This window comes from Euprymna scolopes, chromosome 23, assembly GCF_053919585.1.
Source record: "Euprymna scolopes isolate OS-2025 chromosome 23, ASM5391958v1, whole genome shotgun sequence".
In the NCBI taxonomy this organism is placed as follows: domain Eukaryota; kingdom Metazoa; phylum Mollusca; class Cephalopoda; order Sepiida; family Sepiolidae; genus Euprymna; species Euprymna scolopes.
The window spans coordinates 66,789,214-66,810,032 of NC_136504.1; the positions used below are offsets into that span (position 1 = coordinate 66,789,214).

Sequence of the window (20,819 nt, forward strand, 5' to 3'; positions counted from 1 at the left end):
GATAATTATGTTGCAGTTTGAAGAAATATGGTATAATAAAATTATGGAGTGTTCGTTCGCGCCTGACCTCCATAGAATGGAAATATGTCACAAAGCTTAACAAGGTTTTTTAATATAGATCCACAGAATATTGTGATAAGTTTTTCAGTGTGAACAGGTATGGTATAATAAATTATGGGGTTTATCTATTTTATTTTTACTTTCATCGTATTTTGCTTTGGTTTAGATACCCCCAAATTCGAAGCTATCTCTTTACAACCCTTCCTTTTCATAACCTATCATACTTTAATAAATCAGAGCCCGGTATCATAATAAATTGTTTTTTCGCTGTAAAAAAAAAAAAAAACTACTTGATGAAATTAAGTGAAATTTTTTTTCGGAGAACTTCATTCCATAACGGATACATACAATTTAAACTTTTTTCGATATTTTCATTTTTTAATGTCTTGACTAAACTGTACAAGTGCCACCCTTGTTACTAAGTCATAAATCAATGAAAACTACTGATATGATACTAGATTATAAAAGTGACAACTGTAAGATTTTAGGCAGATATATAAGATTGCACAAGACAACTTCTGGACATTATAAAATCTTTCATTGACTAATATATTTTAGCAGGCTGAAAAGTCACCAAACTTTGTGTTACATTGTGAAGTTTTAAAAAAATGTTCTAGAGAGAAAAAATAAATGAAGGCTGATAAATTAGATAAACAGTTTGCTCATGCATCAAAAGAGAAATTGGTATCATTGGTGAGAGGCTGTTGGGCCTTTCATGCTAAGGAGTTTCTGGCTCTTATTAAGGATGTCTAGGATTTGTGTTCAGTTTGTTTAAGACCCCCCTCCCCTTTTTCATCTGGTAGTGGGATTGCCTAATGACACTGTATGTATGGTCTTAAAAGAATTCCGACATAGCCAATGCTGGATTTTATACCTAATTGATGCATCCACTAGCTATTCTGCTGCCATGCTGATTAAAACCAAGAAGAGTCAAGGAATTATTTGCAACATATTTTTAATGTGAATAGCATATTTTGGAGTTCTCAAATGCTTTTTGAGTGATAATGGAGGAGAATTTAACAACGATCGTTACAGATATGAATGAAAAACTGAATATTAAAACCTGCACTACAGCCGCTAAAAGTCCATTCAGTAATGGCACTGTGAAACATCAAAATCTGATATTGGATGAAGCAATGGAGAAAACATTGGAAGATGAGAAATGTGAATGAGAAATAGCTTTGGCTTGGCTGTGATGGTTAGAATATATTTAAATGCCTTACATTATGCGAGAAAAAGGTTCATGGAGGCTGAATCAAGTGAAAAATATCGGAGATCACTGCGATTTAATATAAGACATTATGCAGATGAAGAATGTGTGACAGAGACATTGTTTACTATAGAAGACAAAACTATGAAGGATAGCATGGCCATATAAAAAGTTTTTGGTAAAGAGAATCAATGTGTATTGATCCAACATGGAGGGACATTCTACAGGATGCATCCATGTCACTTGATGAAGGTGAACAAAGACCTTAGATGGGGAAAGAATAAAGAAAATGCAATTCCCTTGAATGAGATGAATGAAATCTTGGAAGAGGAAGTTGAAAATCAACATGATGAAAATTCCAATAGTAACAGAAAGGAACTGAAAGACAAAAATACTACAATGCCAAGTAAAGGGAAAATATTGGAATATAAAATTATTGGAAGCAAGGAGTGGAAAAAAAAGGAAAGATTATGAGTACACAACCAAAATCAACTGGAAATTATGGCCATTGGTGGAATATAGAACAAGCTGCAGAAAATGAATGTCCAGTGTGTATCAACTGGGATAAGGTTGATCAGTGGCAAAAACTTCCCCAAGTAACAGAAGGAAATCATGAAGAACATGTTGTTTTCTTGACACCTGAACAAGAACAAGCAAAAGATATGATTGATGCAAAGGAGAAAGAAATAAAAAAACATGAAAACTCATGAAGTTTATGAATGTGTCTTCAACATAAGTCAAAACTGCATATCAACAAGATGGGTGATAACAGAGGAAGTTAAGGAATACAAAAAGATAACAAAGGCTCGTCTTGGAGCACATGGCTATGAAGAAAATTCGCATAACCTAAAAACAGACTCTCCAACATGTAACCGTGAAGCTATGCGTCTTGGAATATGAACAGCCTCCATTAAGAATTGGCAAGTGGAGACTTTTGATTTCACTTCAGCATTTTTGCAAGGTTAAGTATTTCTCAGGTCACCATCTGAGGCATATCCATAGTCACAAGTGTGGAAACTGAAAAGATATATCTATGGATTGAATGATGTGCCTTGTTCATGGTACAAGAGAGTTACTCAAGAATTAACTAAACTAAAAGAAATGGTAAGTGCATATGACAATGCACTGTTTTTTGGCATGATTTATCTGAGAACTTGATGGGTATTCTGGCAATGTATGTAGATGACTTTATATTTTGTGGAAATGATTATTTAAAAAAATGTGATTTCAGAATTAAAGAAAATATTCATGATTGGAATGCATGAAAATGGAGCCTTCAAATTTCTGGGATTGTGTATTAGACAAATGGAAGATGGGATCATTATAAACCAAAACAGTTATGTGTCATCTATTTTCCCATCTATATATATAAAAGCGAAAATGTATGTATTTATGTTTGGGGGTCTGCTAAAAACTTTCGACAGACACAACGAAAATTCACAAACTCTGTATCATATTGAAGCCCCATCCTTCGCTCAAAAAATATCGAAAAATTGGCCAAAAACGTTCATTTTTTCACCCCGAAATTGACAATTTTCGACAGGGGGGGGGTCAACAAAAACGGTCTTCTCGTGACGACGAGCGGTTCTACGCATGCGCCAGATGACGTCATGACCTGATTTACTTTAAATAGTTGAAAAACTGAACAAATTTCATGTACATCGCTTTAGGTCAGTCGATTAGCGCTGGGTCATTATCTAAACGTTTTGGGTTCGAATTGTGGTGTGAGATATCTTCTTTTTTTTTTTTCGATTTTTTAAATTTAAATATTGAACCAGTGTTATTTAAGCCATTTTTCACGTAACGTTCGTTTTTCTGGGTTTTTTTTTTTTACTTCACTTATCCACCCCCGACCACACACCCAAAAACACCCGGGTACCCACCGATTTTTTTAATTTTAATATCGAAACAGGCTTAGTTAAGCCATTTTTCACGTGTTCGTTGTCTGTTTTCATCGTTCGTTTGCATTACGTTAGTTTTTTTTGTGTTTTTTTTTAATGTTTTGATTACCCTTAATTAAAACGTTTTCTTTTTTTACTTCGCTTATAACAAACAAACCTACGTCATCGTCGTAATGCTTGACGACTTCCGAGCGCGCACCTGTCAATCTGGTTCTTACTTAAATGAATTCAAACATCTTTCAGTAACTCATTCTGGCTGGCCGATTTTATTTTCAAACTTCGCCTGAGGGCTTCAGGTTCGATCCTACCAACTTTACCCCTCCCCCCCAGTTTCTTTTTTATTTAACACCACACACACCTACAAACACCCGGGCAATGCCGGGTACCCCCGCTAGTCTATATATATAAAAGCAAAATATGTGTATGTATGTATGTGTGTTTGTGTGTCCACTAAAAACTTTCGACAGACAGAACAAAAATTGACAAACTTGATATCATATTGAAGCTCCATCCTTCGCCCGAAAAATATCAAAAAATTGGTCAAAAACGTTAATTTTTTCACCCTGAAATCAACAATTTTCTATGACGAGATCAGTTCTACGCATGCGTCAGATGACGCCATGACCTGATTTAGTTTAAATAGTTGAAGAACTGATTAAATTTTATGTACGTCGTGTTAGGTCGGTTGGTTAGAGCATTGGGTCATTATCTAAACGTTTTGGGTTCGAATTCTGGTGTGAGATTTTTTTTTTTCAATTTTTTAAATTCAAATATTGAAGCAGGGTTATTTAAGCCGTTTTTCACGTAACATTCGTTTTTCTGTTTTTTTGGTTTTTTTACTTCACTTATTCTTAGGTTTTCATTAACACCCCCTACCAACCACACACACCCAAAAACACCCGGGTACCCACCGATTTTTTAAATTTTAATATCGAAACAGGCTTATTTAAGCCATTTTTCACACGTTTTTTTTGTTTTTTTTTTTTTCAGAAGTTTTAACGTTCGTTTTTCTGTTTTCTTTTTTGTTTTTTCAATTTTTACATTTAACATCGTTCGTTTGCCTTACGTTAATTTTTTTTTTTTTCGATGTTTTGATTTCGCTTATTCTTAGGTTTTCATCAACCTCCCCACCCCCGCCCAACCACAGACACCGAAAAATACCCAGGCAACGCCGGGTACCCCTCGCTTGTTAGATATAAAGAAAGGAAGATCCTTAAGTAAAATGATGAGCTGAGTGAAGAGGAGAAGACAGATTTAAAAAGACTAAATGATGTCAAATGATGTGGGTATCTACTCAGACTCAACCTGATGTTTTATTTGATGTGTGTAGGATGAGTAATACCAGAAAATCTCCTAAAGTTAAGTTACTTTTTGAAGCCAACAAGTCACTATTAAAGCTTAAATCAAAGACAGGTTCCATATCCTTTCCACAGCTGGGAAATCCTTGAGATTTGAGTGTGGTTCGCTATTCTGATGCTAATCATGCCAGCTTGCGGGATGGTTCCTCAAAGGGTAGATTTATCATGTTTGTTTAGGTAAGATGAATAGACTGGCTCCTATATGCTGATCATCAAAAAAACTTAACCAAGCAACAAAGAACCCATTGGCATCCAAGACTTACACTCAGTGAAGCTGCTGATGCAGGTGTATTGATGGCTGCCAGGCTGCAATAAATTTTTAGACTATTCAAGTTGCCTGAAGTACTTTGCAAAACAACACATCTTTGGTAGAGATATTAAAATCAGAAAATCTTGTTAGACGTTTGAGAGTTGATGTGGCCAGAGTGAAGGAAATGTTGATAAAGGAGGAAATACAAATTGAATGGATCAGAGGACAGGAACAGATTGCAAACTGTTTGACAAAGATGGGAGCCTCTACTGAAATTCTAAGAGACTTATTGTGTTAATAACCCGTTTTCTTTGTTTGTATTTCTTTTTTTTTTTTTTTTTTGTTGAAATTTTCACTTATACCTGACACCAAAAAGTTAAAGTTGGAGTTATCTAAGTTGGTGGCCTTTTTCTATATAGAAAAAGGCCACCAACTTAGATAACTCTAGTTATGTCCCTTGTCTTGAGTGGATATTCAATATGGCGTCGGACCAACAGTGATATGCGTTTATCCTATGTTGTGGGAAGTACTACATGAACTAACAGACTGGGCTGATTTTTATGAAATTTCACACAAATGTACTTGATGCATCTGGCAATGTTCTTAAATAGGTGTTGTATTAGATTGTCTCTGATAAGTATCGATAATCGAAAAAAATCCGATGAAAGAAGGAACGGGCGATTTTGATCAAAGTTAACACCTTATACAGTCTAACATCACAAGTGTATTTGAGAAGTTTTATTACCACACAAGCAGAAAGGCCCGATATATAAAATCTATAGTAGGTTCTTTGATAGGACAAGGGCGCATTCAAAATGAGTGTTTCTGTTTGTGAAGCTTCCTCCCAGTGCACCGCGATGGGTTCTGAACTAGAATAGGCAATCAATCGATCTGATTGAAAAATGAGTGATCTCATCGATTTCGATGACAATAAGAATATGAGAGCCTAAAACATTCGGTAATCATTGTTCAATCCCAAGCAACGTTGGGTCTCTATTGAAATATGTTGGAAAATAGAAACAAAAAATAAACAAGGAACATCTTGATCAAGAGTGTATTTTAAAAAGGTTTAGAGTGCAGAGCTATCCCCTTTTTTTTCTGCTAAAAAATATCGACTTTTATACTTGATGAAGGTCAAAGGTTAAATCGACTGAAATGTTGTGCAGATAACACTCAAGATGAGAACAATTGTCCAATTAATTTAAATAATACAAACATTAAAACTATTGTTTTTAAGATTTAAAATTGTTTGGATTTGTTGAAACCATTTGCCGTTTTATAGCTGCAAGAAACGCAAATATTTAAAAAAAAAAAAAAAAAAAAAAAAAACACCAGCAGGCTAATAATTTTTATTATTTCGATATTTGAAATTATTTCTGACCAGCAATAATTATGCAGCCGTGTAACACCAGGTGAATGCTATTAGTGTCAGTTGAAATTGATTCTTCATCTTAAATTGTCTTTATTGTCCTGAAATAAAATTTTAATTTATTTTCTAAAATATTGAAAGTCAAACTTTAATTCAATGTTTTAATCGCTGATGGTCCTACATTTTTTTCTTACACCAAAAATATTAATACTTTTTAACACGTGTACTTATGAACACATAACTTCTTGCCACAGACAATGAGCTTTTAATATTCTTGAAAAAGTTTTAATGGAGTGCTGCACATTTTATTTAATAATAACAATAAAAAATGTCTGACAGGTAAAATATTTTGATAAAAGTCAATTTCAACTTGTGATAACTCATTTATGTTTTTAGATTATTTTGATAAAATTCCAATATAAACAAAATTTTATCTTTTCTTTTTATAAATGTACGATTCTTTCTCTTTTGCTAGTTTCTTTCTTTTTTATGTTGGTATTTTCAACTTATGCACACGGTATTGTGTGTCTCTATTCATATAAAATAGAAAAAATGTTACTCGCCATAGCGCTGAGTTTTAAGCTGGTTTTCATACACACAAAAAAAATAAAGTTCAAAACTTAAATGAATGGAATCTTTGTTCTATTATTAAATTAAGTTTTCATTTATTTTTACATTGGCCAAATCTGAATTTTGTTTTCTTTATTGATTTACTGTTAAAAGCAAAATTTGGCGTGTACTCTGTGTCATGAATAATATTGCACAAAGATTAAATGTGTTGTTAAAATGAATCTTGTATGAACAAAGTTTCACTTTGGTGTCATTTTTATGTTTTTTTCGAATGTGTAATGAGATTTCATCTAATTATTATTTTCATTATGACAGGGCTCTACAGATAAATTTCTTTTTAGTTGACCTTTGGTAACATTTTCATTTACTAGCCAAATCCACATGATTTTTAGAATATGACATCTTCGTTCTGTGATGAGTATGCACATCATAAATATTTTCCTGATTATTTTTTAAATAAGTATAATTCTAAATATGCATCAAATTTTATATTGAGACTTGAAGATATAAACAATCGAATTTCTTCAGATATTTTTCAAACGACATTCGTTAAAAAAAAAGAATATATTGTTCTATTAAACTTTTCATTGTTTAAATAATTTGATTTTGTTTTATTTTAAAAAAAAAGTTGAAACTTTTTTCATTCAGTAGATTTGGAAGATTGTCAGTAAAAGAAATACAATCGCCAAAAGATAAGTGTTTTATTATTTCTAGTCACGACTTTGAAAAATCACTTGCAAATGTGACTGTTTCACTCGCAATGTGGAGACCTGTACGATTAATTTTTACTTACCACAAGATGACATTTTCCAACGGCTTGCCTTCCCCGCTCTCTGTTTCCCCTGACCATACTAACATGCAATAATGTAAATGTAATGTGAACCAATCTATTGCTACCCGACCTCTCACATCCAAGTTGTCCCCTATTGCAGTAGCCCTTACGTTTCAGTAGCAATTTGTCTTGTTTAAAAAAGTAATTGTATGAGCAAATAGTTCCTTTTGATGCACATGCAAAAGTGCAGTAGTGAAAATGTTCATTTGTTGAGAAGAACTTGCTGATTCTGGGAGGAACCTATTGATTCTGGTATAAGGACAAATGTTTCATATTTTATTTGGAAAAAAATAATAAACGTCCACAAATGGACCAGAAATAGTTATGTTGGTTTTTAGTGTTTTTTTGAAATTATTGTTATTCAAAGGAGACTTCTTAATAGAGGAAAATTTGAATTTTACAATCATGTCAATATGACTTGTATTATACACACATAATTACGAGCTAGTAACAATTTGACATGATGTCATACTAGGATTTATGTGGGATGCTGTTTTAAGTGATAACTGAAAAGTATTATCTATACAATAATATGTGTGTACATTTATCACCTTCCACACCTATTTAAAAAAAATGAGATCACTTGATCACCAAATATGAAACATATTAAGTCATTGGTAAATAACTGGTCTCACTGAGCATCATTTAGATTTTAGCCATTCAAAAATTGTTTCAGAATTGAATACAGGATCATAAATATAATTCTGATGTAATAAAAAAAAATCATCGATACTATGTAATCTTTTTGAACAATATAATAATTTTTTGTGGGTCAGATTATAAGTGATCAAGAAGTATCCAGACTAAAAAGTAATACTTATTCAAGAGTGACCTTCAAAGTACAAAGAGTGGTTACAATAAATATAGAATTACTGTGAAATTTCCATGGAAATTTATTTTTATGAGCAAAAAAAAAAAAAGAGGCTTAATCTTAATAATAATAATAATAATGAGCAGGCTCTGTGGAAATTTCACAGTGGCATCTTTCATATTGCTGTTGGGCATTCTGTGGACGTTTAGTGTGAATGGAGACTCCACAATATTATTGTAGCCCTTTTGTTAAAACTGTAAAAGTATTTATCAAAGTAATCTGGTTAATGTAGTGTCAGAATATATCTGGTTATTACGGTTTATCTCTAATATCTTCAAAGAAGTCTGTGATATATTTCCATTGTATGGACGGCAGCATGAACGGAAATTCCACGATATCATTATACCATCTTTAGACAGAACAGATACTACCCTTGGATCCTAGCCAGACGACCAAGAAGGTATATTTTAGTTTCACGTATGGCCCAAAATTGACAACTTTTTTTTATTTCAATTTTTTTTTTTTTTTTTTTTTTTACATTGCATCTTTGGTGATCGAGAGATTCTATTTATTAAAAAGGAGGATAGAAGGTGATAATATACTTCGGACATTAAATTAGTGTATCTATATATGAATAATTTAATGTTTGGAGTATGTTATCACCTCCTGTCCTCCTTTTTAATGAATAGGATCTCCTGATCGAATAATTTATAATCTGGAAACCGTAACACACATACGTACGTATGTTAAAGGTACTACCATATTAATATACAGATGATAATAATAATAAGGGAAAGAAAGAATAAGCAAATTTAACTTTGATGAGCAGCAATAACTGATAATAAAAAAACAATAAAAGGAAATAATTTCTTTCATTTTTAATAGAGACAAAATGATATTCCATTGTTATTTTTTATGATTAAAATAGAAAATAATCTACAGGTGCACAGATGTTTTATTTACTGATTCAGAAAAGAGAGAGAGAGAGCAACTTAGTTTATTTTTCAAAGTAGAACTTATCTTGTATATTTTGTTTTCTTTAAGTAAAATTTATCTCACATATTTTTATTTGTTTATTTATCTTTTGTTGGTAAGTTTTATTTCAGATTAGTTGTTTTGTTTTTTATACGAAGTGTGAAAACATTAGGAAATCAATATTGATAAAAATAAATTCCTACTCCTGCTGGGTAGGCCTGCTAGTATGTAGTAATGTTAGTTGCTAAATTTCCAATTTTGTTATCGTGTTGTTTTCTCAACTAGCAATAATCAGATTTCTTCATAAATCTGTTAAACTGTCAACTCTATATTCAGTGTCAGTTGTCCTATTTTTTAAAAGAACATCATTTATTGTCTTTGCTGACCGAAATCACCACTGAACACGGTAAACCTTGTCCTTTTTTATATATCTAAATCTTGATAACAACAAAAATCATTTTTAAATGGATGGCTATACCCTTTGCCCTTTCCAATAACATGACAACAAAAGAATTTTCAAGCTTTGTATTCACTTTTCATTTTTGCTATTTATGTGCTGCTCCCTTCCCATTTTGTGACTTGTGCAGAATATGATCCCAGAAAAAGCACAAAATTAAAAAAGCTTTATCAATAGTTTTCAATAATTTCAATTGTACAAAACATTCCAGAAAAACAAGACTCGTATTGGATAATTTTTAAAGAATTCGATAGCATATGGTATAGAAAGTCATTTCTTAACGAATTCCTCATTTAATTCAAAGATTGAAAAACGTGAAATTTAACAAAGCATATCGTTTCATAATTTGGTTCAAACAATACCCTAATAATTAAATTTCACTTTTAAAATCTTTTTTTTTAATTAGTAAAAAAACAAATGGCATAGTTTTAAACCGATTCCAAGACTTAAAGTATTGAATGAAATAATACGTTGGATCTTAGTGTTCATGATAATCTTATGAACAAATCTATGTGCATCTAAGTCCAGTTAAAATGAATTTAATATTTCTTCTTTCAAATAAGATAACCTAAATTGTATTCAGCATTTTTAAACCTAGAGCGAAAACGATACTATTACTCCAACATGTTCCTTCCTTTATGGAGAACTTCCTCTATCCTGAACATTTATAATAAATTTAAGTAGTTTTGAATTACTCTGATAAATATTAAACATTCCATGTTTTGATGCGACAGACTGGGTGTGCCGTATGTAACTGGTTGAATCCACAGACTGTCATCAGGTTTCAATAAAGTATGACTGTGTATTAAAACATACAAAAGAAAGTACAAAAGTTTTTGGTGTAAACTAGAAAACCTGTCCCAAGACGGATAAAATTAATATCTCAAACAGAATAGTTTTCCACCACTTTTATGTTTTCCATTTATATATTAAAATCAAAATATAATGCAATTAAATTGAATGTTTAAGAATCCTTATTTTAATTGTTATCAAAATCCATTACATGATTTTGATTCTAAAAAATGTCTACAATTTAAAGTTTAAACTTAAAGGATCTTAAGAAGGAATTGAAATTTAGAGAATTTTGCTTAATTAATGTCTCTTGAAAATCAATCAAATTCAATGCAAATTTAAAATATTTGAATTTTCGAATGCACAGTAGTACCCATATCATGCCTCCTAAAAACCTGTTATGCCTGGCAGCTATATTCTACAATTCATAATGATCGGTTAATTAGTTTAGGAATGAATACATACAAATGTACAAACATATACACATACCTACTATATATAAATATAAATAGCATTTGTTATTTTTTTAATCCTTGCACTTATATTTTTTATACTTTATTAATAAAAACAAACATTCTAGAAAAACAAGACTCGTATATACCACTTATCAAATAGTAATAGTAATTACTACTACTACTACTACTGAAACCAACCAACTAAAATCAAAGAGATCTCCAGAGCACTTATAAATCCAACCTTAGTGAATTTCTATCCCTCCATTAATTGAAATTTAGAGGTTGAAGACAAATAGGAGAAATACAATGAAAAACGTGAAAAAAATGATTAGATGAAAATGAAGGAAAACAAATAGAGGAAAATTAATGAAAAAAATTGAAATAAACTGAATTAGAAGAAATCCATAAAAATGAAGGAAAATGATAAAAAAAAAAAAAACTGATTGAAAATAAATGAAAGGAAAAATGAAGATAATTTGATTGAAAAATGAATGAAAACGAACATATGAAAATAAATGAAGGAAAGAAAAAGGAAAATAACCAGAATAAAAAAAAATGAATGAAAAGTGAATGAAAAATTATTAAAAAAAAACGAATGACAAATGGATGAAAGAAAGAAAACTAATGAAAAAAGATAATGAAATAATTAAAAAAAATTAAATGAATGAAAAATAAATAAAAAAATTAATATAAAAAAAACAAGAGAAAATGAATGAAAATAAGTAAATGAAAAATTAATGAAAACTGAATGAAAAATAAATTTAAAACAAATGAATGAAAAAAATAAAAATGAAGATAAATTTGAAATAAAAAGAAATGAATTAAAAAAATTGAAGGAATAATGAATGAAAAACTGAATATGAAATGAATGAAAGAAAATTTTAAAAAATGGATAAAAGAAAATACATCTTCGATGTAATGCCGACTACTTTTTCTTGTATGAAATAGTGCAACGAAATACAGTTGTTTCCCCCCCCCCCCGAGAAATGTAGCATATAAACATATCTACTCTATCCATGATATTATCCACTTGCAATTAACTTACCAGAGATGATACAGTGTTATTTCCGTTATAGGTGCTAGGCAACACCATCTACTTTGTCTGGTATACAACATAATAGCAAAAGAAGTTTTTTTCTCCATGGCAATGCTGCATTGAAACACACCTGCTCTATTTTAGATACCAAGCTTTCTTTGATTACTAAACACCACTTACCATATATGATGCTCTATTATTACTATTATGAATCCCGGGCAACACCGAGTAGATTTCCTAATATAAAATAGTATAACAAAACATGATAATGTTGTTTTTCCCAGACAATGCAGCCTTTAAACATGTCTGCTCTATCCAGGATATCGAGCACTTTAGATTGACTAACATGCCACTTACCAGATATGATACTGTATTATTACTATTATGACTCCCAGTCAACACCATCTATTTTGTCTAGTGTTCAACATAATAAAAAAGACAAAGAAGTTCTTTATCCTAAGCAACGCTGCATACCTGCTCTGCCTTGAATATTGATAACTCTTTGTTTCATTATATACCACATACCAGATATGATATTGTATTACTACTAATATGACTTCTAGCAATGCCGAGTAGATTTTCTTGTATGAAAGAATATGTCAAAATGTTTTGCCCAGATACAGTCTTTAAACATAGTTCTGTCCACGATATTGACTGACTAACATATACCACTTATCAAATAGTAATAGTAATTACTACTACTACTACTGAAACCAACCAACTAAAATCAAAGAGATCTCCAGAGCACTTATAAATCCAACCTTAGTGAATTTCTATCCCTCCTCATCCTTACTATAATTTAAAGAGAAATGTTGTCATTTTCGGAAGATTTTGAAGAATGACTTGGAATTTTAGTAAAATTAGTTACATTGTTTTCTTTAAAAATTACTACATAATTATATAGAAACTACAGAAAAAATACCCCCCCCCTCTAAAACCTCTCTAAATGCACTTGTGATGTCAGGCTATAGAAAAATAAAACTGTTTCTTTGTTAATCAAAATTTTTCAATTATTAATTTTCGATACTTATTAGAAGCATTATGATACAAAACCTATTTAAGAACACTCAGACACATTAAGTACATTTGTGGGAAATTTTTTAAAATCGTCCCAGCTGAGAGTTCATATGGAATGAACTCAGACTCGCGCATACACACATACAGTGCCTTATATATATACATATATACACACACACAATATAAAAGGTACTGTGTGTGTGTGTGTGTGTGTGTGTGTGTGTGTGTGTGTGTGTGTGTGTGTGTGTGTGTGTGTGTGTGTCAGAATGAAAATATCTATGTGGCTGCCCTTAAGAATAATACAAAACAAAATGTATCTTTACTGTAAAATGTAGCCTTCAGTAATTTGATGTCTCTTAAATTTTTCAAAACAATTAACAAATGTCCATTAAATATGATTTTGCACAAAACAAAACAAATAATTGGCATAATATGGCATCATATTCTGGAAATGAACCAGGTGTGTCACACTGCTTTCATATGAAGGTTATTTTCAGGTGGAAATCTGCCAGATTTCATTATTTACAACGAGAAATCTTTTTTTACTTGGCCTTACATCAACAAAAATAAAAATACATTTCCTGAATCGCAGCAGAATATACTTGCATCCATAGGGTGACCCCCCCACACACACACACGCTTTTCTTTCCACAAAACAAAAAATGCTATATATGAAATTGTTTATAAAATTGTACAATCAAACTATATTTGGCACAAATAAACTTCAGCCTATGTCCGATTTGCCCACCATGATTCTGTCATGAATGGCCAACAGTCTTTGTTTTATCACTGTTCGTGCTCAAAATGTGCACCTTTGCATTGCAAGCACATCTGCATACAGCATGCAAAATTGTCCATAACTATGCTAAACTCTTCACTTAGCATTTTAAGTTTAAAGATTACAATTATTTCACTAAAGGTGGCACCCAAAGAAATGCCACTCATGGAATTTGGAGTTAATAAAAATTCACAATCCTTTCTGTAAACCATATTTGGTACAAATTAACTTCAATCTGTGCCTGATTTGTCCATCAGCCGTGAATGACCAACAGTGTTTGTCTTATTGCTGTTCAGTTCAGTGTCAATCATTATTAAAACTGAGTGCTATCTATGGTTGTTAAGAGGGTTGGAGCAAATGAAATGGTGTTAGGAGAGATGAACATCACTTTAAACAGGATGCAGCAACTCCCCATACTTCAAATGACTCATTGGAATAATTGTGAGGATCAATTTTATTCATAATATTATGTTATATTAAAAAGTGTGATCAAAAACCAAAAATCTCCATTAAAAATTTAAAAAAAAAAAAACCAACTATTCTATCATCAAATAACAATAACAAATAAAATATCTGTTGATTTTATGACCATATTACTTATGGAAATGTTAGTTGACATTATGAAACCTTTCTAAAGGTATGCACCTTAATTATATTTGTAAGATATCCAAATTTGGGCATAGTGTTCACTATTCTGAATTGGGATCGTTTCAATAGAACCTTAAAGCAAGTTTTACAGTTTCCCCACCATGAATTTTTTTGTGTATATCATAAGAGAAAACAGATAAATTATTTGGATAAAAAAACATATTGTTTTTTGAGAATAAAAGTCAATTTCTCAAGCTTATCTTATTTGAGTGCTAATATATATATATATATATATCTTCTATAATATAAAGCTGAACGTCTGTGTGTGTGTCTGATCACAAATAGGCTCCTATTCTAGAAAACTGATCACATATACTAATAGAAGATTTATCAAGACACAGGAATGGGTATGTTTGATCTAGCATAATGATGATTCATGAAAATTGTGGAGTCTGCGTACGCAGCTGGTCAACAAAGTATGGAAATAAAAAACTTAAAAATTAAAAAAAAATCGTTTACAAGTGTTTTTGATATAGATGTACATAATAATACTTTGATAAGTATATTTTAACTTAAATAGGGATGGTATAATAAAATTGTGGGGTCTGCGTTCGTGCCTGATCTCCATAGAATGGAAATAGGCACAAACAATCTATCTGCGTAAGTATACTTTGATAATTATGTTTCAGTTTGAAGAAATATGGTATAATAAAATTATGGGGTGTTCGTTCGCGCCTGATCTCCTTAGAATGGAAATATGTCACAAAGTTTAACAAGGTTTTTTAATATAGATCCTCAGAATATTGTGATAAGTGTTTCAGTGTGAACAGGTATGGTATAATAAATTATGGGGTTTATCTATTTTATTTTTACTTGCATCATATTTTGCTTTGGTTTTGATACCCCCAAATTCGAAGCTATCTCTTTACAACCCTTCCTTTTCATAACCTATCATACTTTCATAAATCAGAGTCCATTTTCTGTAGGCTGTTTTTGAACCCAGTCAATGATGGGTACTTTTGCTAGTATATATATATATATATATATATATACACTAGCATTTCAGCTCGGCGTTGCCCGAGTGTTTGGATGTGTATGTTGAGCAAAAAAAAAAAAAAAGTGGTAGTAGGAAGGCAGGCTCGAACCCGTACCGCAAAGGAGGAAAAGAACAGGGTAAAACTTAACGTTTATGCTGTTATGACCACCGCCAAACTGGAAGCGACATTTTTTAAAATTAAGGCTAGACAATCTAAAGGAGAGGATAACTTTCAAAAATATCGGCGAAAAAAGTGAGCCCCTCCCCCCCCCCTGTAAAAAAGTGCCTAGTTGAAGGGGAAGATATTAATGTTTTTAACCAATTTTTCGATATTTGTTGTATGAAAGGTCGAACTTTAAAACGATACTGATCTTGGTAAAATCCATCGCCTCTATTGAAAGTTTAAGGCAGACATGCAAACAGACATACATACATACATTTATATATTGGTAACTAAAACTTTTCGACCCAAACTGATGAAAAAGCTTGCCCTATCTCTGAATAATACCCTTTATGTAAAATTTCAAATATTTAGACCATAAATTGTCTGAGTAATTTGGAAGAGACCGCAGAGGTCAATTTTTTTTTTTAACTTTGACCCCTATTATGATTCCTTAAAATTTATTGTTTTGGGCTCAAATCAAGTTATTAAGTTAGATCCATGTCTAAGGAACCTATATCTAAAATTTCAAGTGCATAGACCCAAAATTGTTGGAGGAGTTTGGTAGAGTTCTCAAAGGTCAAATCGTTGAACTTTGACCCCTTAATCGCCAAATTTTTGACCAAAAACCGATGGCATCGATTTTCCCGAATCTCAGTACCCTGTATATCAAATTTCGAGTCTGTAGATTAAAAATTGACAGAATTATTGCGTAGGAAAATGTACACACACACACACACGTTCACTTATATATATATATATATATATATATATATATATATATATATATATATATATATATATATATATAAATAAATGTGTGTGTGTGTGGTATTTTTTAGATCCATCTAAGCACTTAAAAATGATATATAACTATTGGAAATATTCAATTTGAAATTTTAGCAGTATCATTGAAAATTCATTTTTTTGGCTAAAGTCATAACTTAAGGTCTTCTCAATGTTAAGAATTAAGCCACATCTAACAAATTCGGAAATAATCTATGCTTGTCATGACTTATAACTATGGTCTAAAAAAACAATTCTTCCTCATCTAAAATTCAGACAAAAAAATAACATGTATTAGATAATTTTTTTTTAACTTTGCTTTGCATATATCTCAAATTTAAATAAAAAATCTTTCTGGCCTGATATTTTCATTCTTTAAAAAGGGGACATTTATTGCAAAACTAATTACCTTTTGTACAAAATTGAAATGCCTAATCACTGTGCTATGTGAGTCACAGATAAACAAGTCTACCTTCTTTGTGTGCGGTTCTGTCAGTGTTGGCTCAACTCGGAAGTAACTTTGAGCTGCTGAATGATTAGACTAAAACAAGATTAGGACAACCACACTCAATGACACTTGTTAACCGACCAACCACATACATTCCTCACTTTAGTAAAGCATTTTGTGTCTGGTGTGTTCTGGGACAACAGCAGTGCAGATGCCTCATCAAAACATGTCATTTACATGTATCTGGTTGTTGGAGCAGAGCAGACTGATTCATCAACCCATGAATTACATCCAGTTAGTTGCTACCCATTGATGCAGGTCTAGCAAAAAGTGGAGAAGTACTCACATCCCACCCACCTAACCCCTGCTAAGAAAAAAATAATCATAAATAAATTGTAATTTTTAATTTTTTATTTTATGTTCTTTCCATGTAGACTTACTTAATTTTCTAACTTCTAAGAGTTAAAAGACCTCAGGATCAAAGCAGTAATATTTTTTCAAATTGGTTAAATCAATTTGTATATGTTAGCAGCAATGGGATTTGAATAGGCCCACAAATAATTCCATGAACCCTATCTAAAGTTCCTTTTGGGGGATTTGGATTTTCAAAATAATTAAAACAGATCTTGCATCTAAATTTGCGTTTGTGGGGAGGCAAGTAAATAAGTACTTTCATTTTGTTTTTAGTTTTTTAATAAAACTAACAGCATTAAAAAATTTTTCTGAAATTGTCCTGTATTTTGAAGTATTTGTGTTTTTCACAATTTTAAGATTTCTTTTAGCTTTTGTCTTTATTTACTAAATGGTTTTTCTTTCTTTTTTTATCTTTCAGCCGTTGGCAAAACTAGTGTTGTGATTAGATATGTGGGTGGCATGTTTAGCAAACATGTCAGTCCCACAATCGGAGCTTCCTTCTTTACATATAAATTGTAAGTTTCAACCATTCTAGTTTCGATTGACTGATACAGGCACACATACATATATATGTATTCGCATAAATAAGCACAAACATCAAAATGCGTACACACAAGCATATACACCTAAATGTTATACATGTACATCATGGAACTACAAATCTGATACAGAATCTGTTTTTTGTTTTTTTTTTTCATGTAATTTTCAATATTAGATAATTTATTAATCATTTTATTTTTTGCAAATTCATTTTTGTTTTTCTTCTAAAACGATAAATTTTTATAACTTTGTTGTTCACAATTTAACATATTGAGAATGACAAAATTATTTTCTTCAAATATTTGTCCTTTTAAAATGTGAAAAATTAAGATGAAATGTTTTTACATTTTTTAATAAATGGGGATCATTTTTTTTTTTCTAAGAAAAATTTTAGCTATTTTATTATTTTTTTATACAATTTATTTAATTTTCTATAAGAAATTGTAGCAAGCCAAACCAAGTTGCTAAAGTTGGCATAAAAGGATAGAAAAATTGTTGAAGGGGAAAAATACAAAAATGAAAGCACTAAGTTTAATACAATACAAAATTACAATATCTTTAAAAGTGGAAAAAAGAATCAGAATTAACAAAAAACACTTGAAAAAAACACAAATTTCTTTGAAAATGTGAAAAGGAAAAGTCTAAAATAAATAAACATTTGGGAATGTTTGATTACAACTGTATTCTAAGTTTGATCCAAAGAAACAAAAAATATCAACTATTTAAGCTACACATAAATAATGAAATATTGATTTCCAGTTTTCATACACTTGCATACATATAATACATGACCAAAGTATGTTGGGTTCCTCAACTTTTCTTGAATTTTATAGTCAAGATTAAAAGTTAAAAACATCTAATGAATATTTTTCATCCATTTAAAAAATTTTGTTTTTAATATTAAGGTTTATAATGATAGTTGATATAGTCTAGAAAATAACTTGCACACTATAACAAACAACAAAAAAGCAACAAAAAAAATTGTCTAATGTGAGATTTGAACCCTGAAAAAATGACATAAAATAATGAAACTGAAGACGAATGCTTTATCCACATGATTACCACTCAAATGAAAATATTTTATCTTAAAATCTACTTAAACTATGTTAATACAGATTTTTACCTCTTTGCATGATTTAAAATAGTTTGATTGGCTAAAATAAACAAATACAAAAGAAAAAAGTCTAATTAAAGTAAAAAGTGTATAAGTGAAATTTTATAAAATATTTTTGTCCAGCTTTAATAAAATAAGAGATAAGTGTTTTCTCTTCAAAGTAAACAATACGTCAAACATGTATAATGATTTGATATCAACTAACTAGAAAGGGAACACTAAAAATGACAAATTTATTTCTAATTTTATTATGTAGTTTTCATTTTGAATAATGAGCTTTAAAAAAATTCAAGAACTTTTGACATCAACAAGCACATTGAATCGAAAGTGCTGACTATGGTTAATTTGACTCAACTCTCCGATAGGTTCATAAGAGTAGTGGCTGATGGGCAGAAATCAGAGGCTCACAGTATTAATGCTGGAGTCCCTCAGGGGTCCATCCTGGGCCCAACTCTCTTCCTGATCTACATCAATGATCTCCCAAAACACATACTTAAATCATTCGTTGACATCTATGCTGATGATACGACCATCTATGGCAACACATCAAAGGCCGTAAATGACAAAGTTCTCTCTAATTCTCTCTCCTCTGATCTTGAGCGCATGGTACAGTGGGGGAAGAGGTGGCTGGTCACTTTTAATGCATCCAAAACCAAGCTTCTATCTTTACATCATCAACGCTCTGATCCCCATCTGGCATCAATTGAAATGGATGGCTCTTGTCTTGGGGAGGCTCCATGTTTTGACAAGCTTCTGCGTTTGACCTTTACTCCTGATCTGAAAGGGAACACGTACATCAGGTCTGTTGCCAAAGATGCTGGGAAAATGGTGAAATCCTTCCACCGCTCCAGAAAATATCTCACTACTGATGCAATTCTCTATCTGTATAAAAGCCAAGTACGTCCAAGGATGGAGTACTGCTGCCACATCTGGGCAGGAGCTGCTAAAAACAGCCTATCCTGCCTTGACAGAGTATAAAATAGACTTTGTGGTTTAGTGGGGGATGCCCTTTTCTCTTCCCTGCAGCCTCTCTCCAACAGAAAAGACTTTGCAAGCCTGTCTTTGTTTTATCGTTATTTCCATGGCAAGTGCTCGTCTGAGCTCCAATCTCTCATCCCCCCCCCTCGCCAATCTTTCACGAGAAACACCCGTCTGGCTGAAACTACTGTCAATAATTTTCCCCACTCTTTATCTGTGCCTAAATCCAGACGTAGATTCTATGAGCAGAGCTTTCTTAGAACTGCATGTCAGTGGAACTCTCTGCCGCTTGCCTGTTTCCTACCTGACTACAACCTGGATGTCTTCAAATCCAATATAAACAAATTCCTGACAAACCGCCCTCTTAAGTAAGACACTCTATCAAATCTCCAATACTAATGATTACTACAATACTATCTCATTGATTACTGCACACGCAATAACCCTTATCTCTGAGTGGCCTCCGGGCCTTGATAAATGGTGACCCCCCCCCCATGTAAAAAAACAAAACAAAAAAAAACATGCATACACATATATACACAACTTTGCTTTATATATATGTAGAATCCATTTGAAACTTTTCTTTAAGTTAAAAATAACTATTTTCTCTCTTGTTTATCATATCTATATATTACTAACTGCATCTACCTAACATTGTCCAGGATGCAATAAATTCAGTTTAATTTTTATATGTTGGCACATTGTTTAAACTTATATAGAAAAATAGATAAAATTTTAGTTTTAATCAAAACAAATCTTACATTCTTCAATTAAAATATCAGTTATTCTCTTTGATGAATTTTATTTTTCAGTGATTAGTTAATGCTTTATGTTATCAGATGGTTTGAGCTAGACTAATTCTTAAAAAAGATTGTAGCAAAGTA

At 31.4% G+C, this 20,819-nt stretch overlaps 1 protein-coding gene across 1 annotated transcript in view; it reads left to right on the forward strand.

The window, feature by feature from the left end:
* The window catches only part of LOC145245965 (uncharacterized), a 55,730-nt gene that overhangs the window by 17,908 nt on the left and 17,003 nt on the right, over positions 1-20,819 (forward strand). The window contains exon 2 of the mRNA XM_080107744.1: positions 17,722-17,818. Coding sequence (XP_079963870.1) covers positions 17,722-17,818 — 97 coding nt within the window. The remainder of the gene's footprint in view (positions 1-17,721; positions 17,819-20,819) is intronic.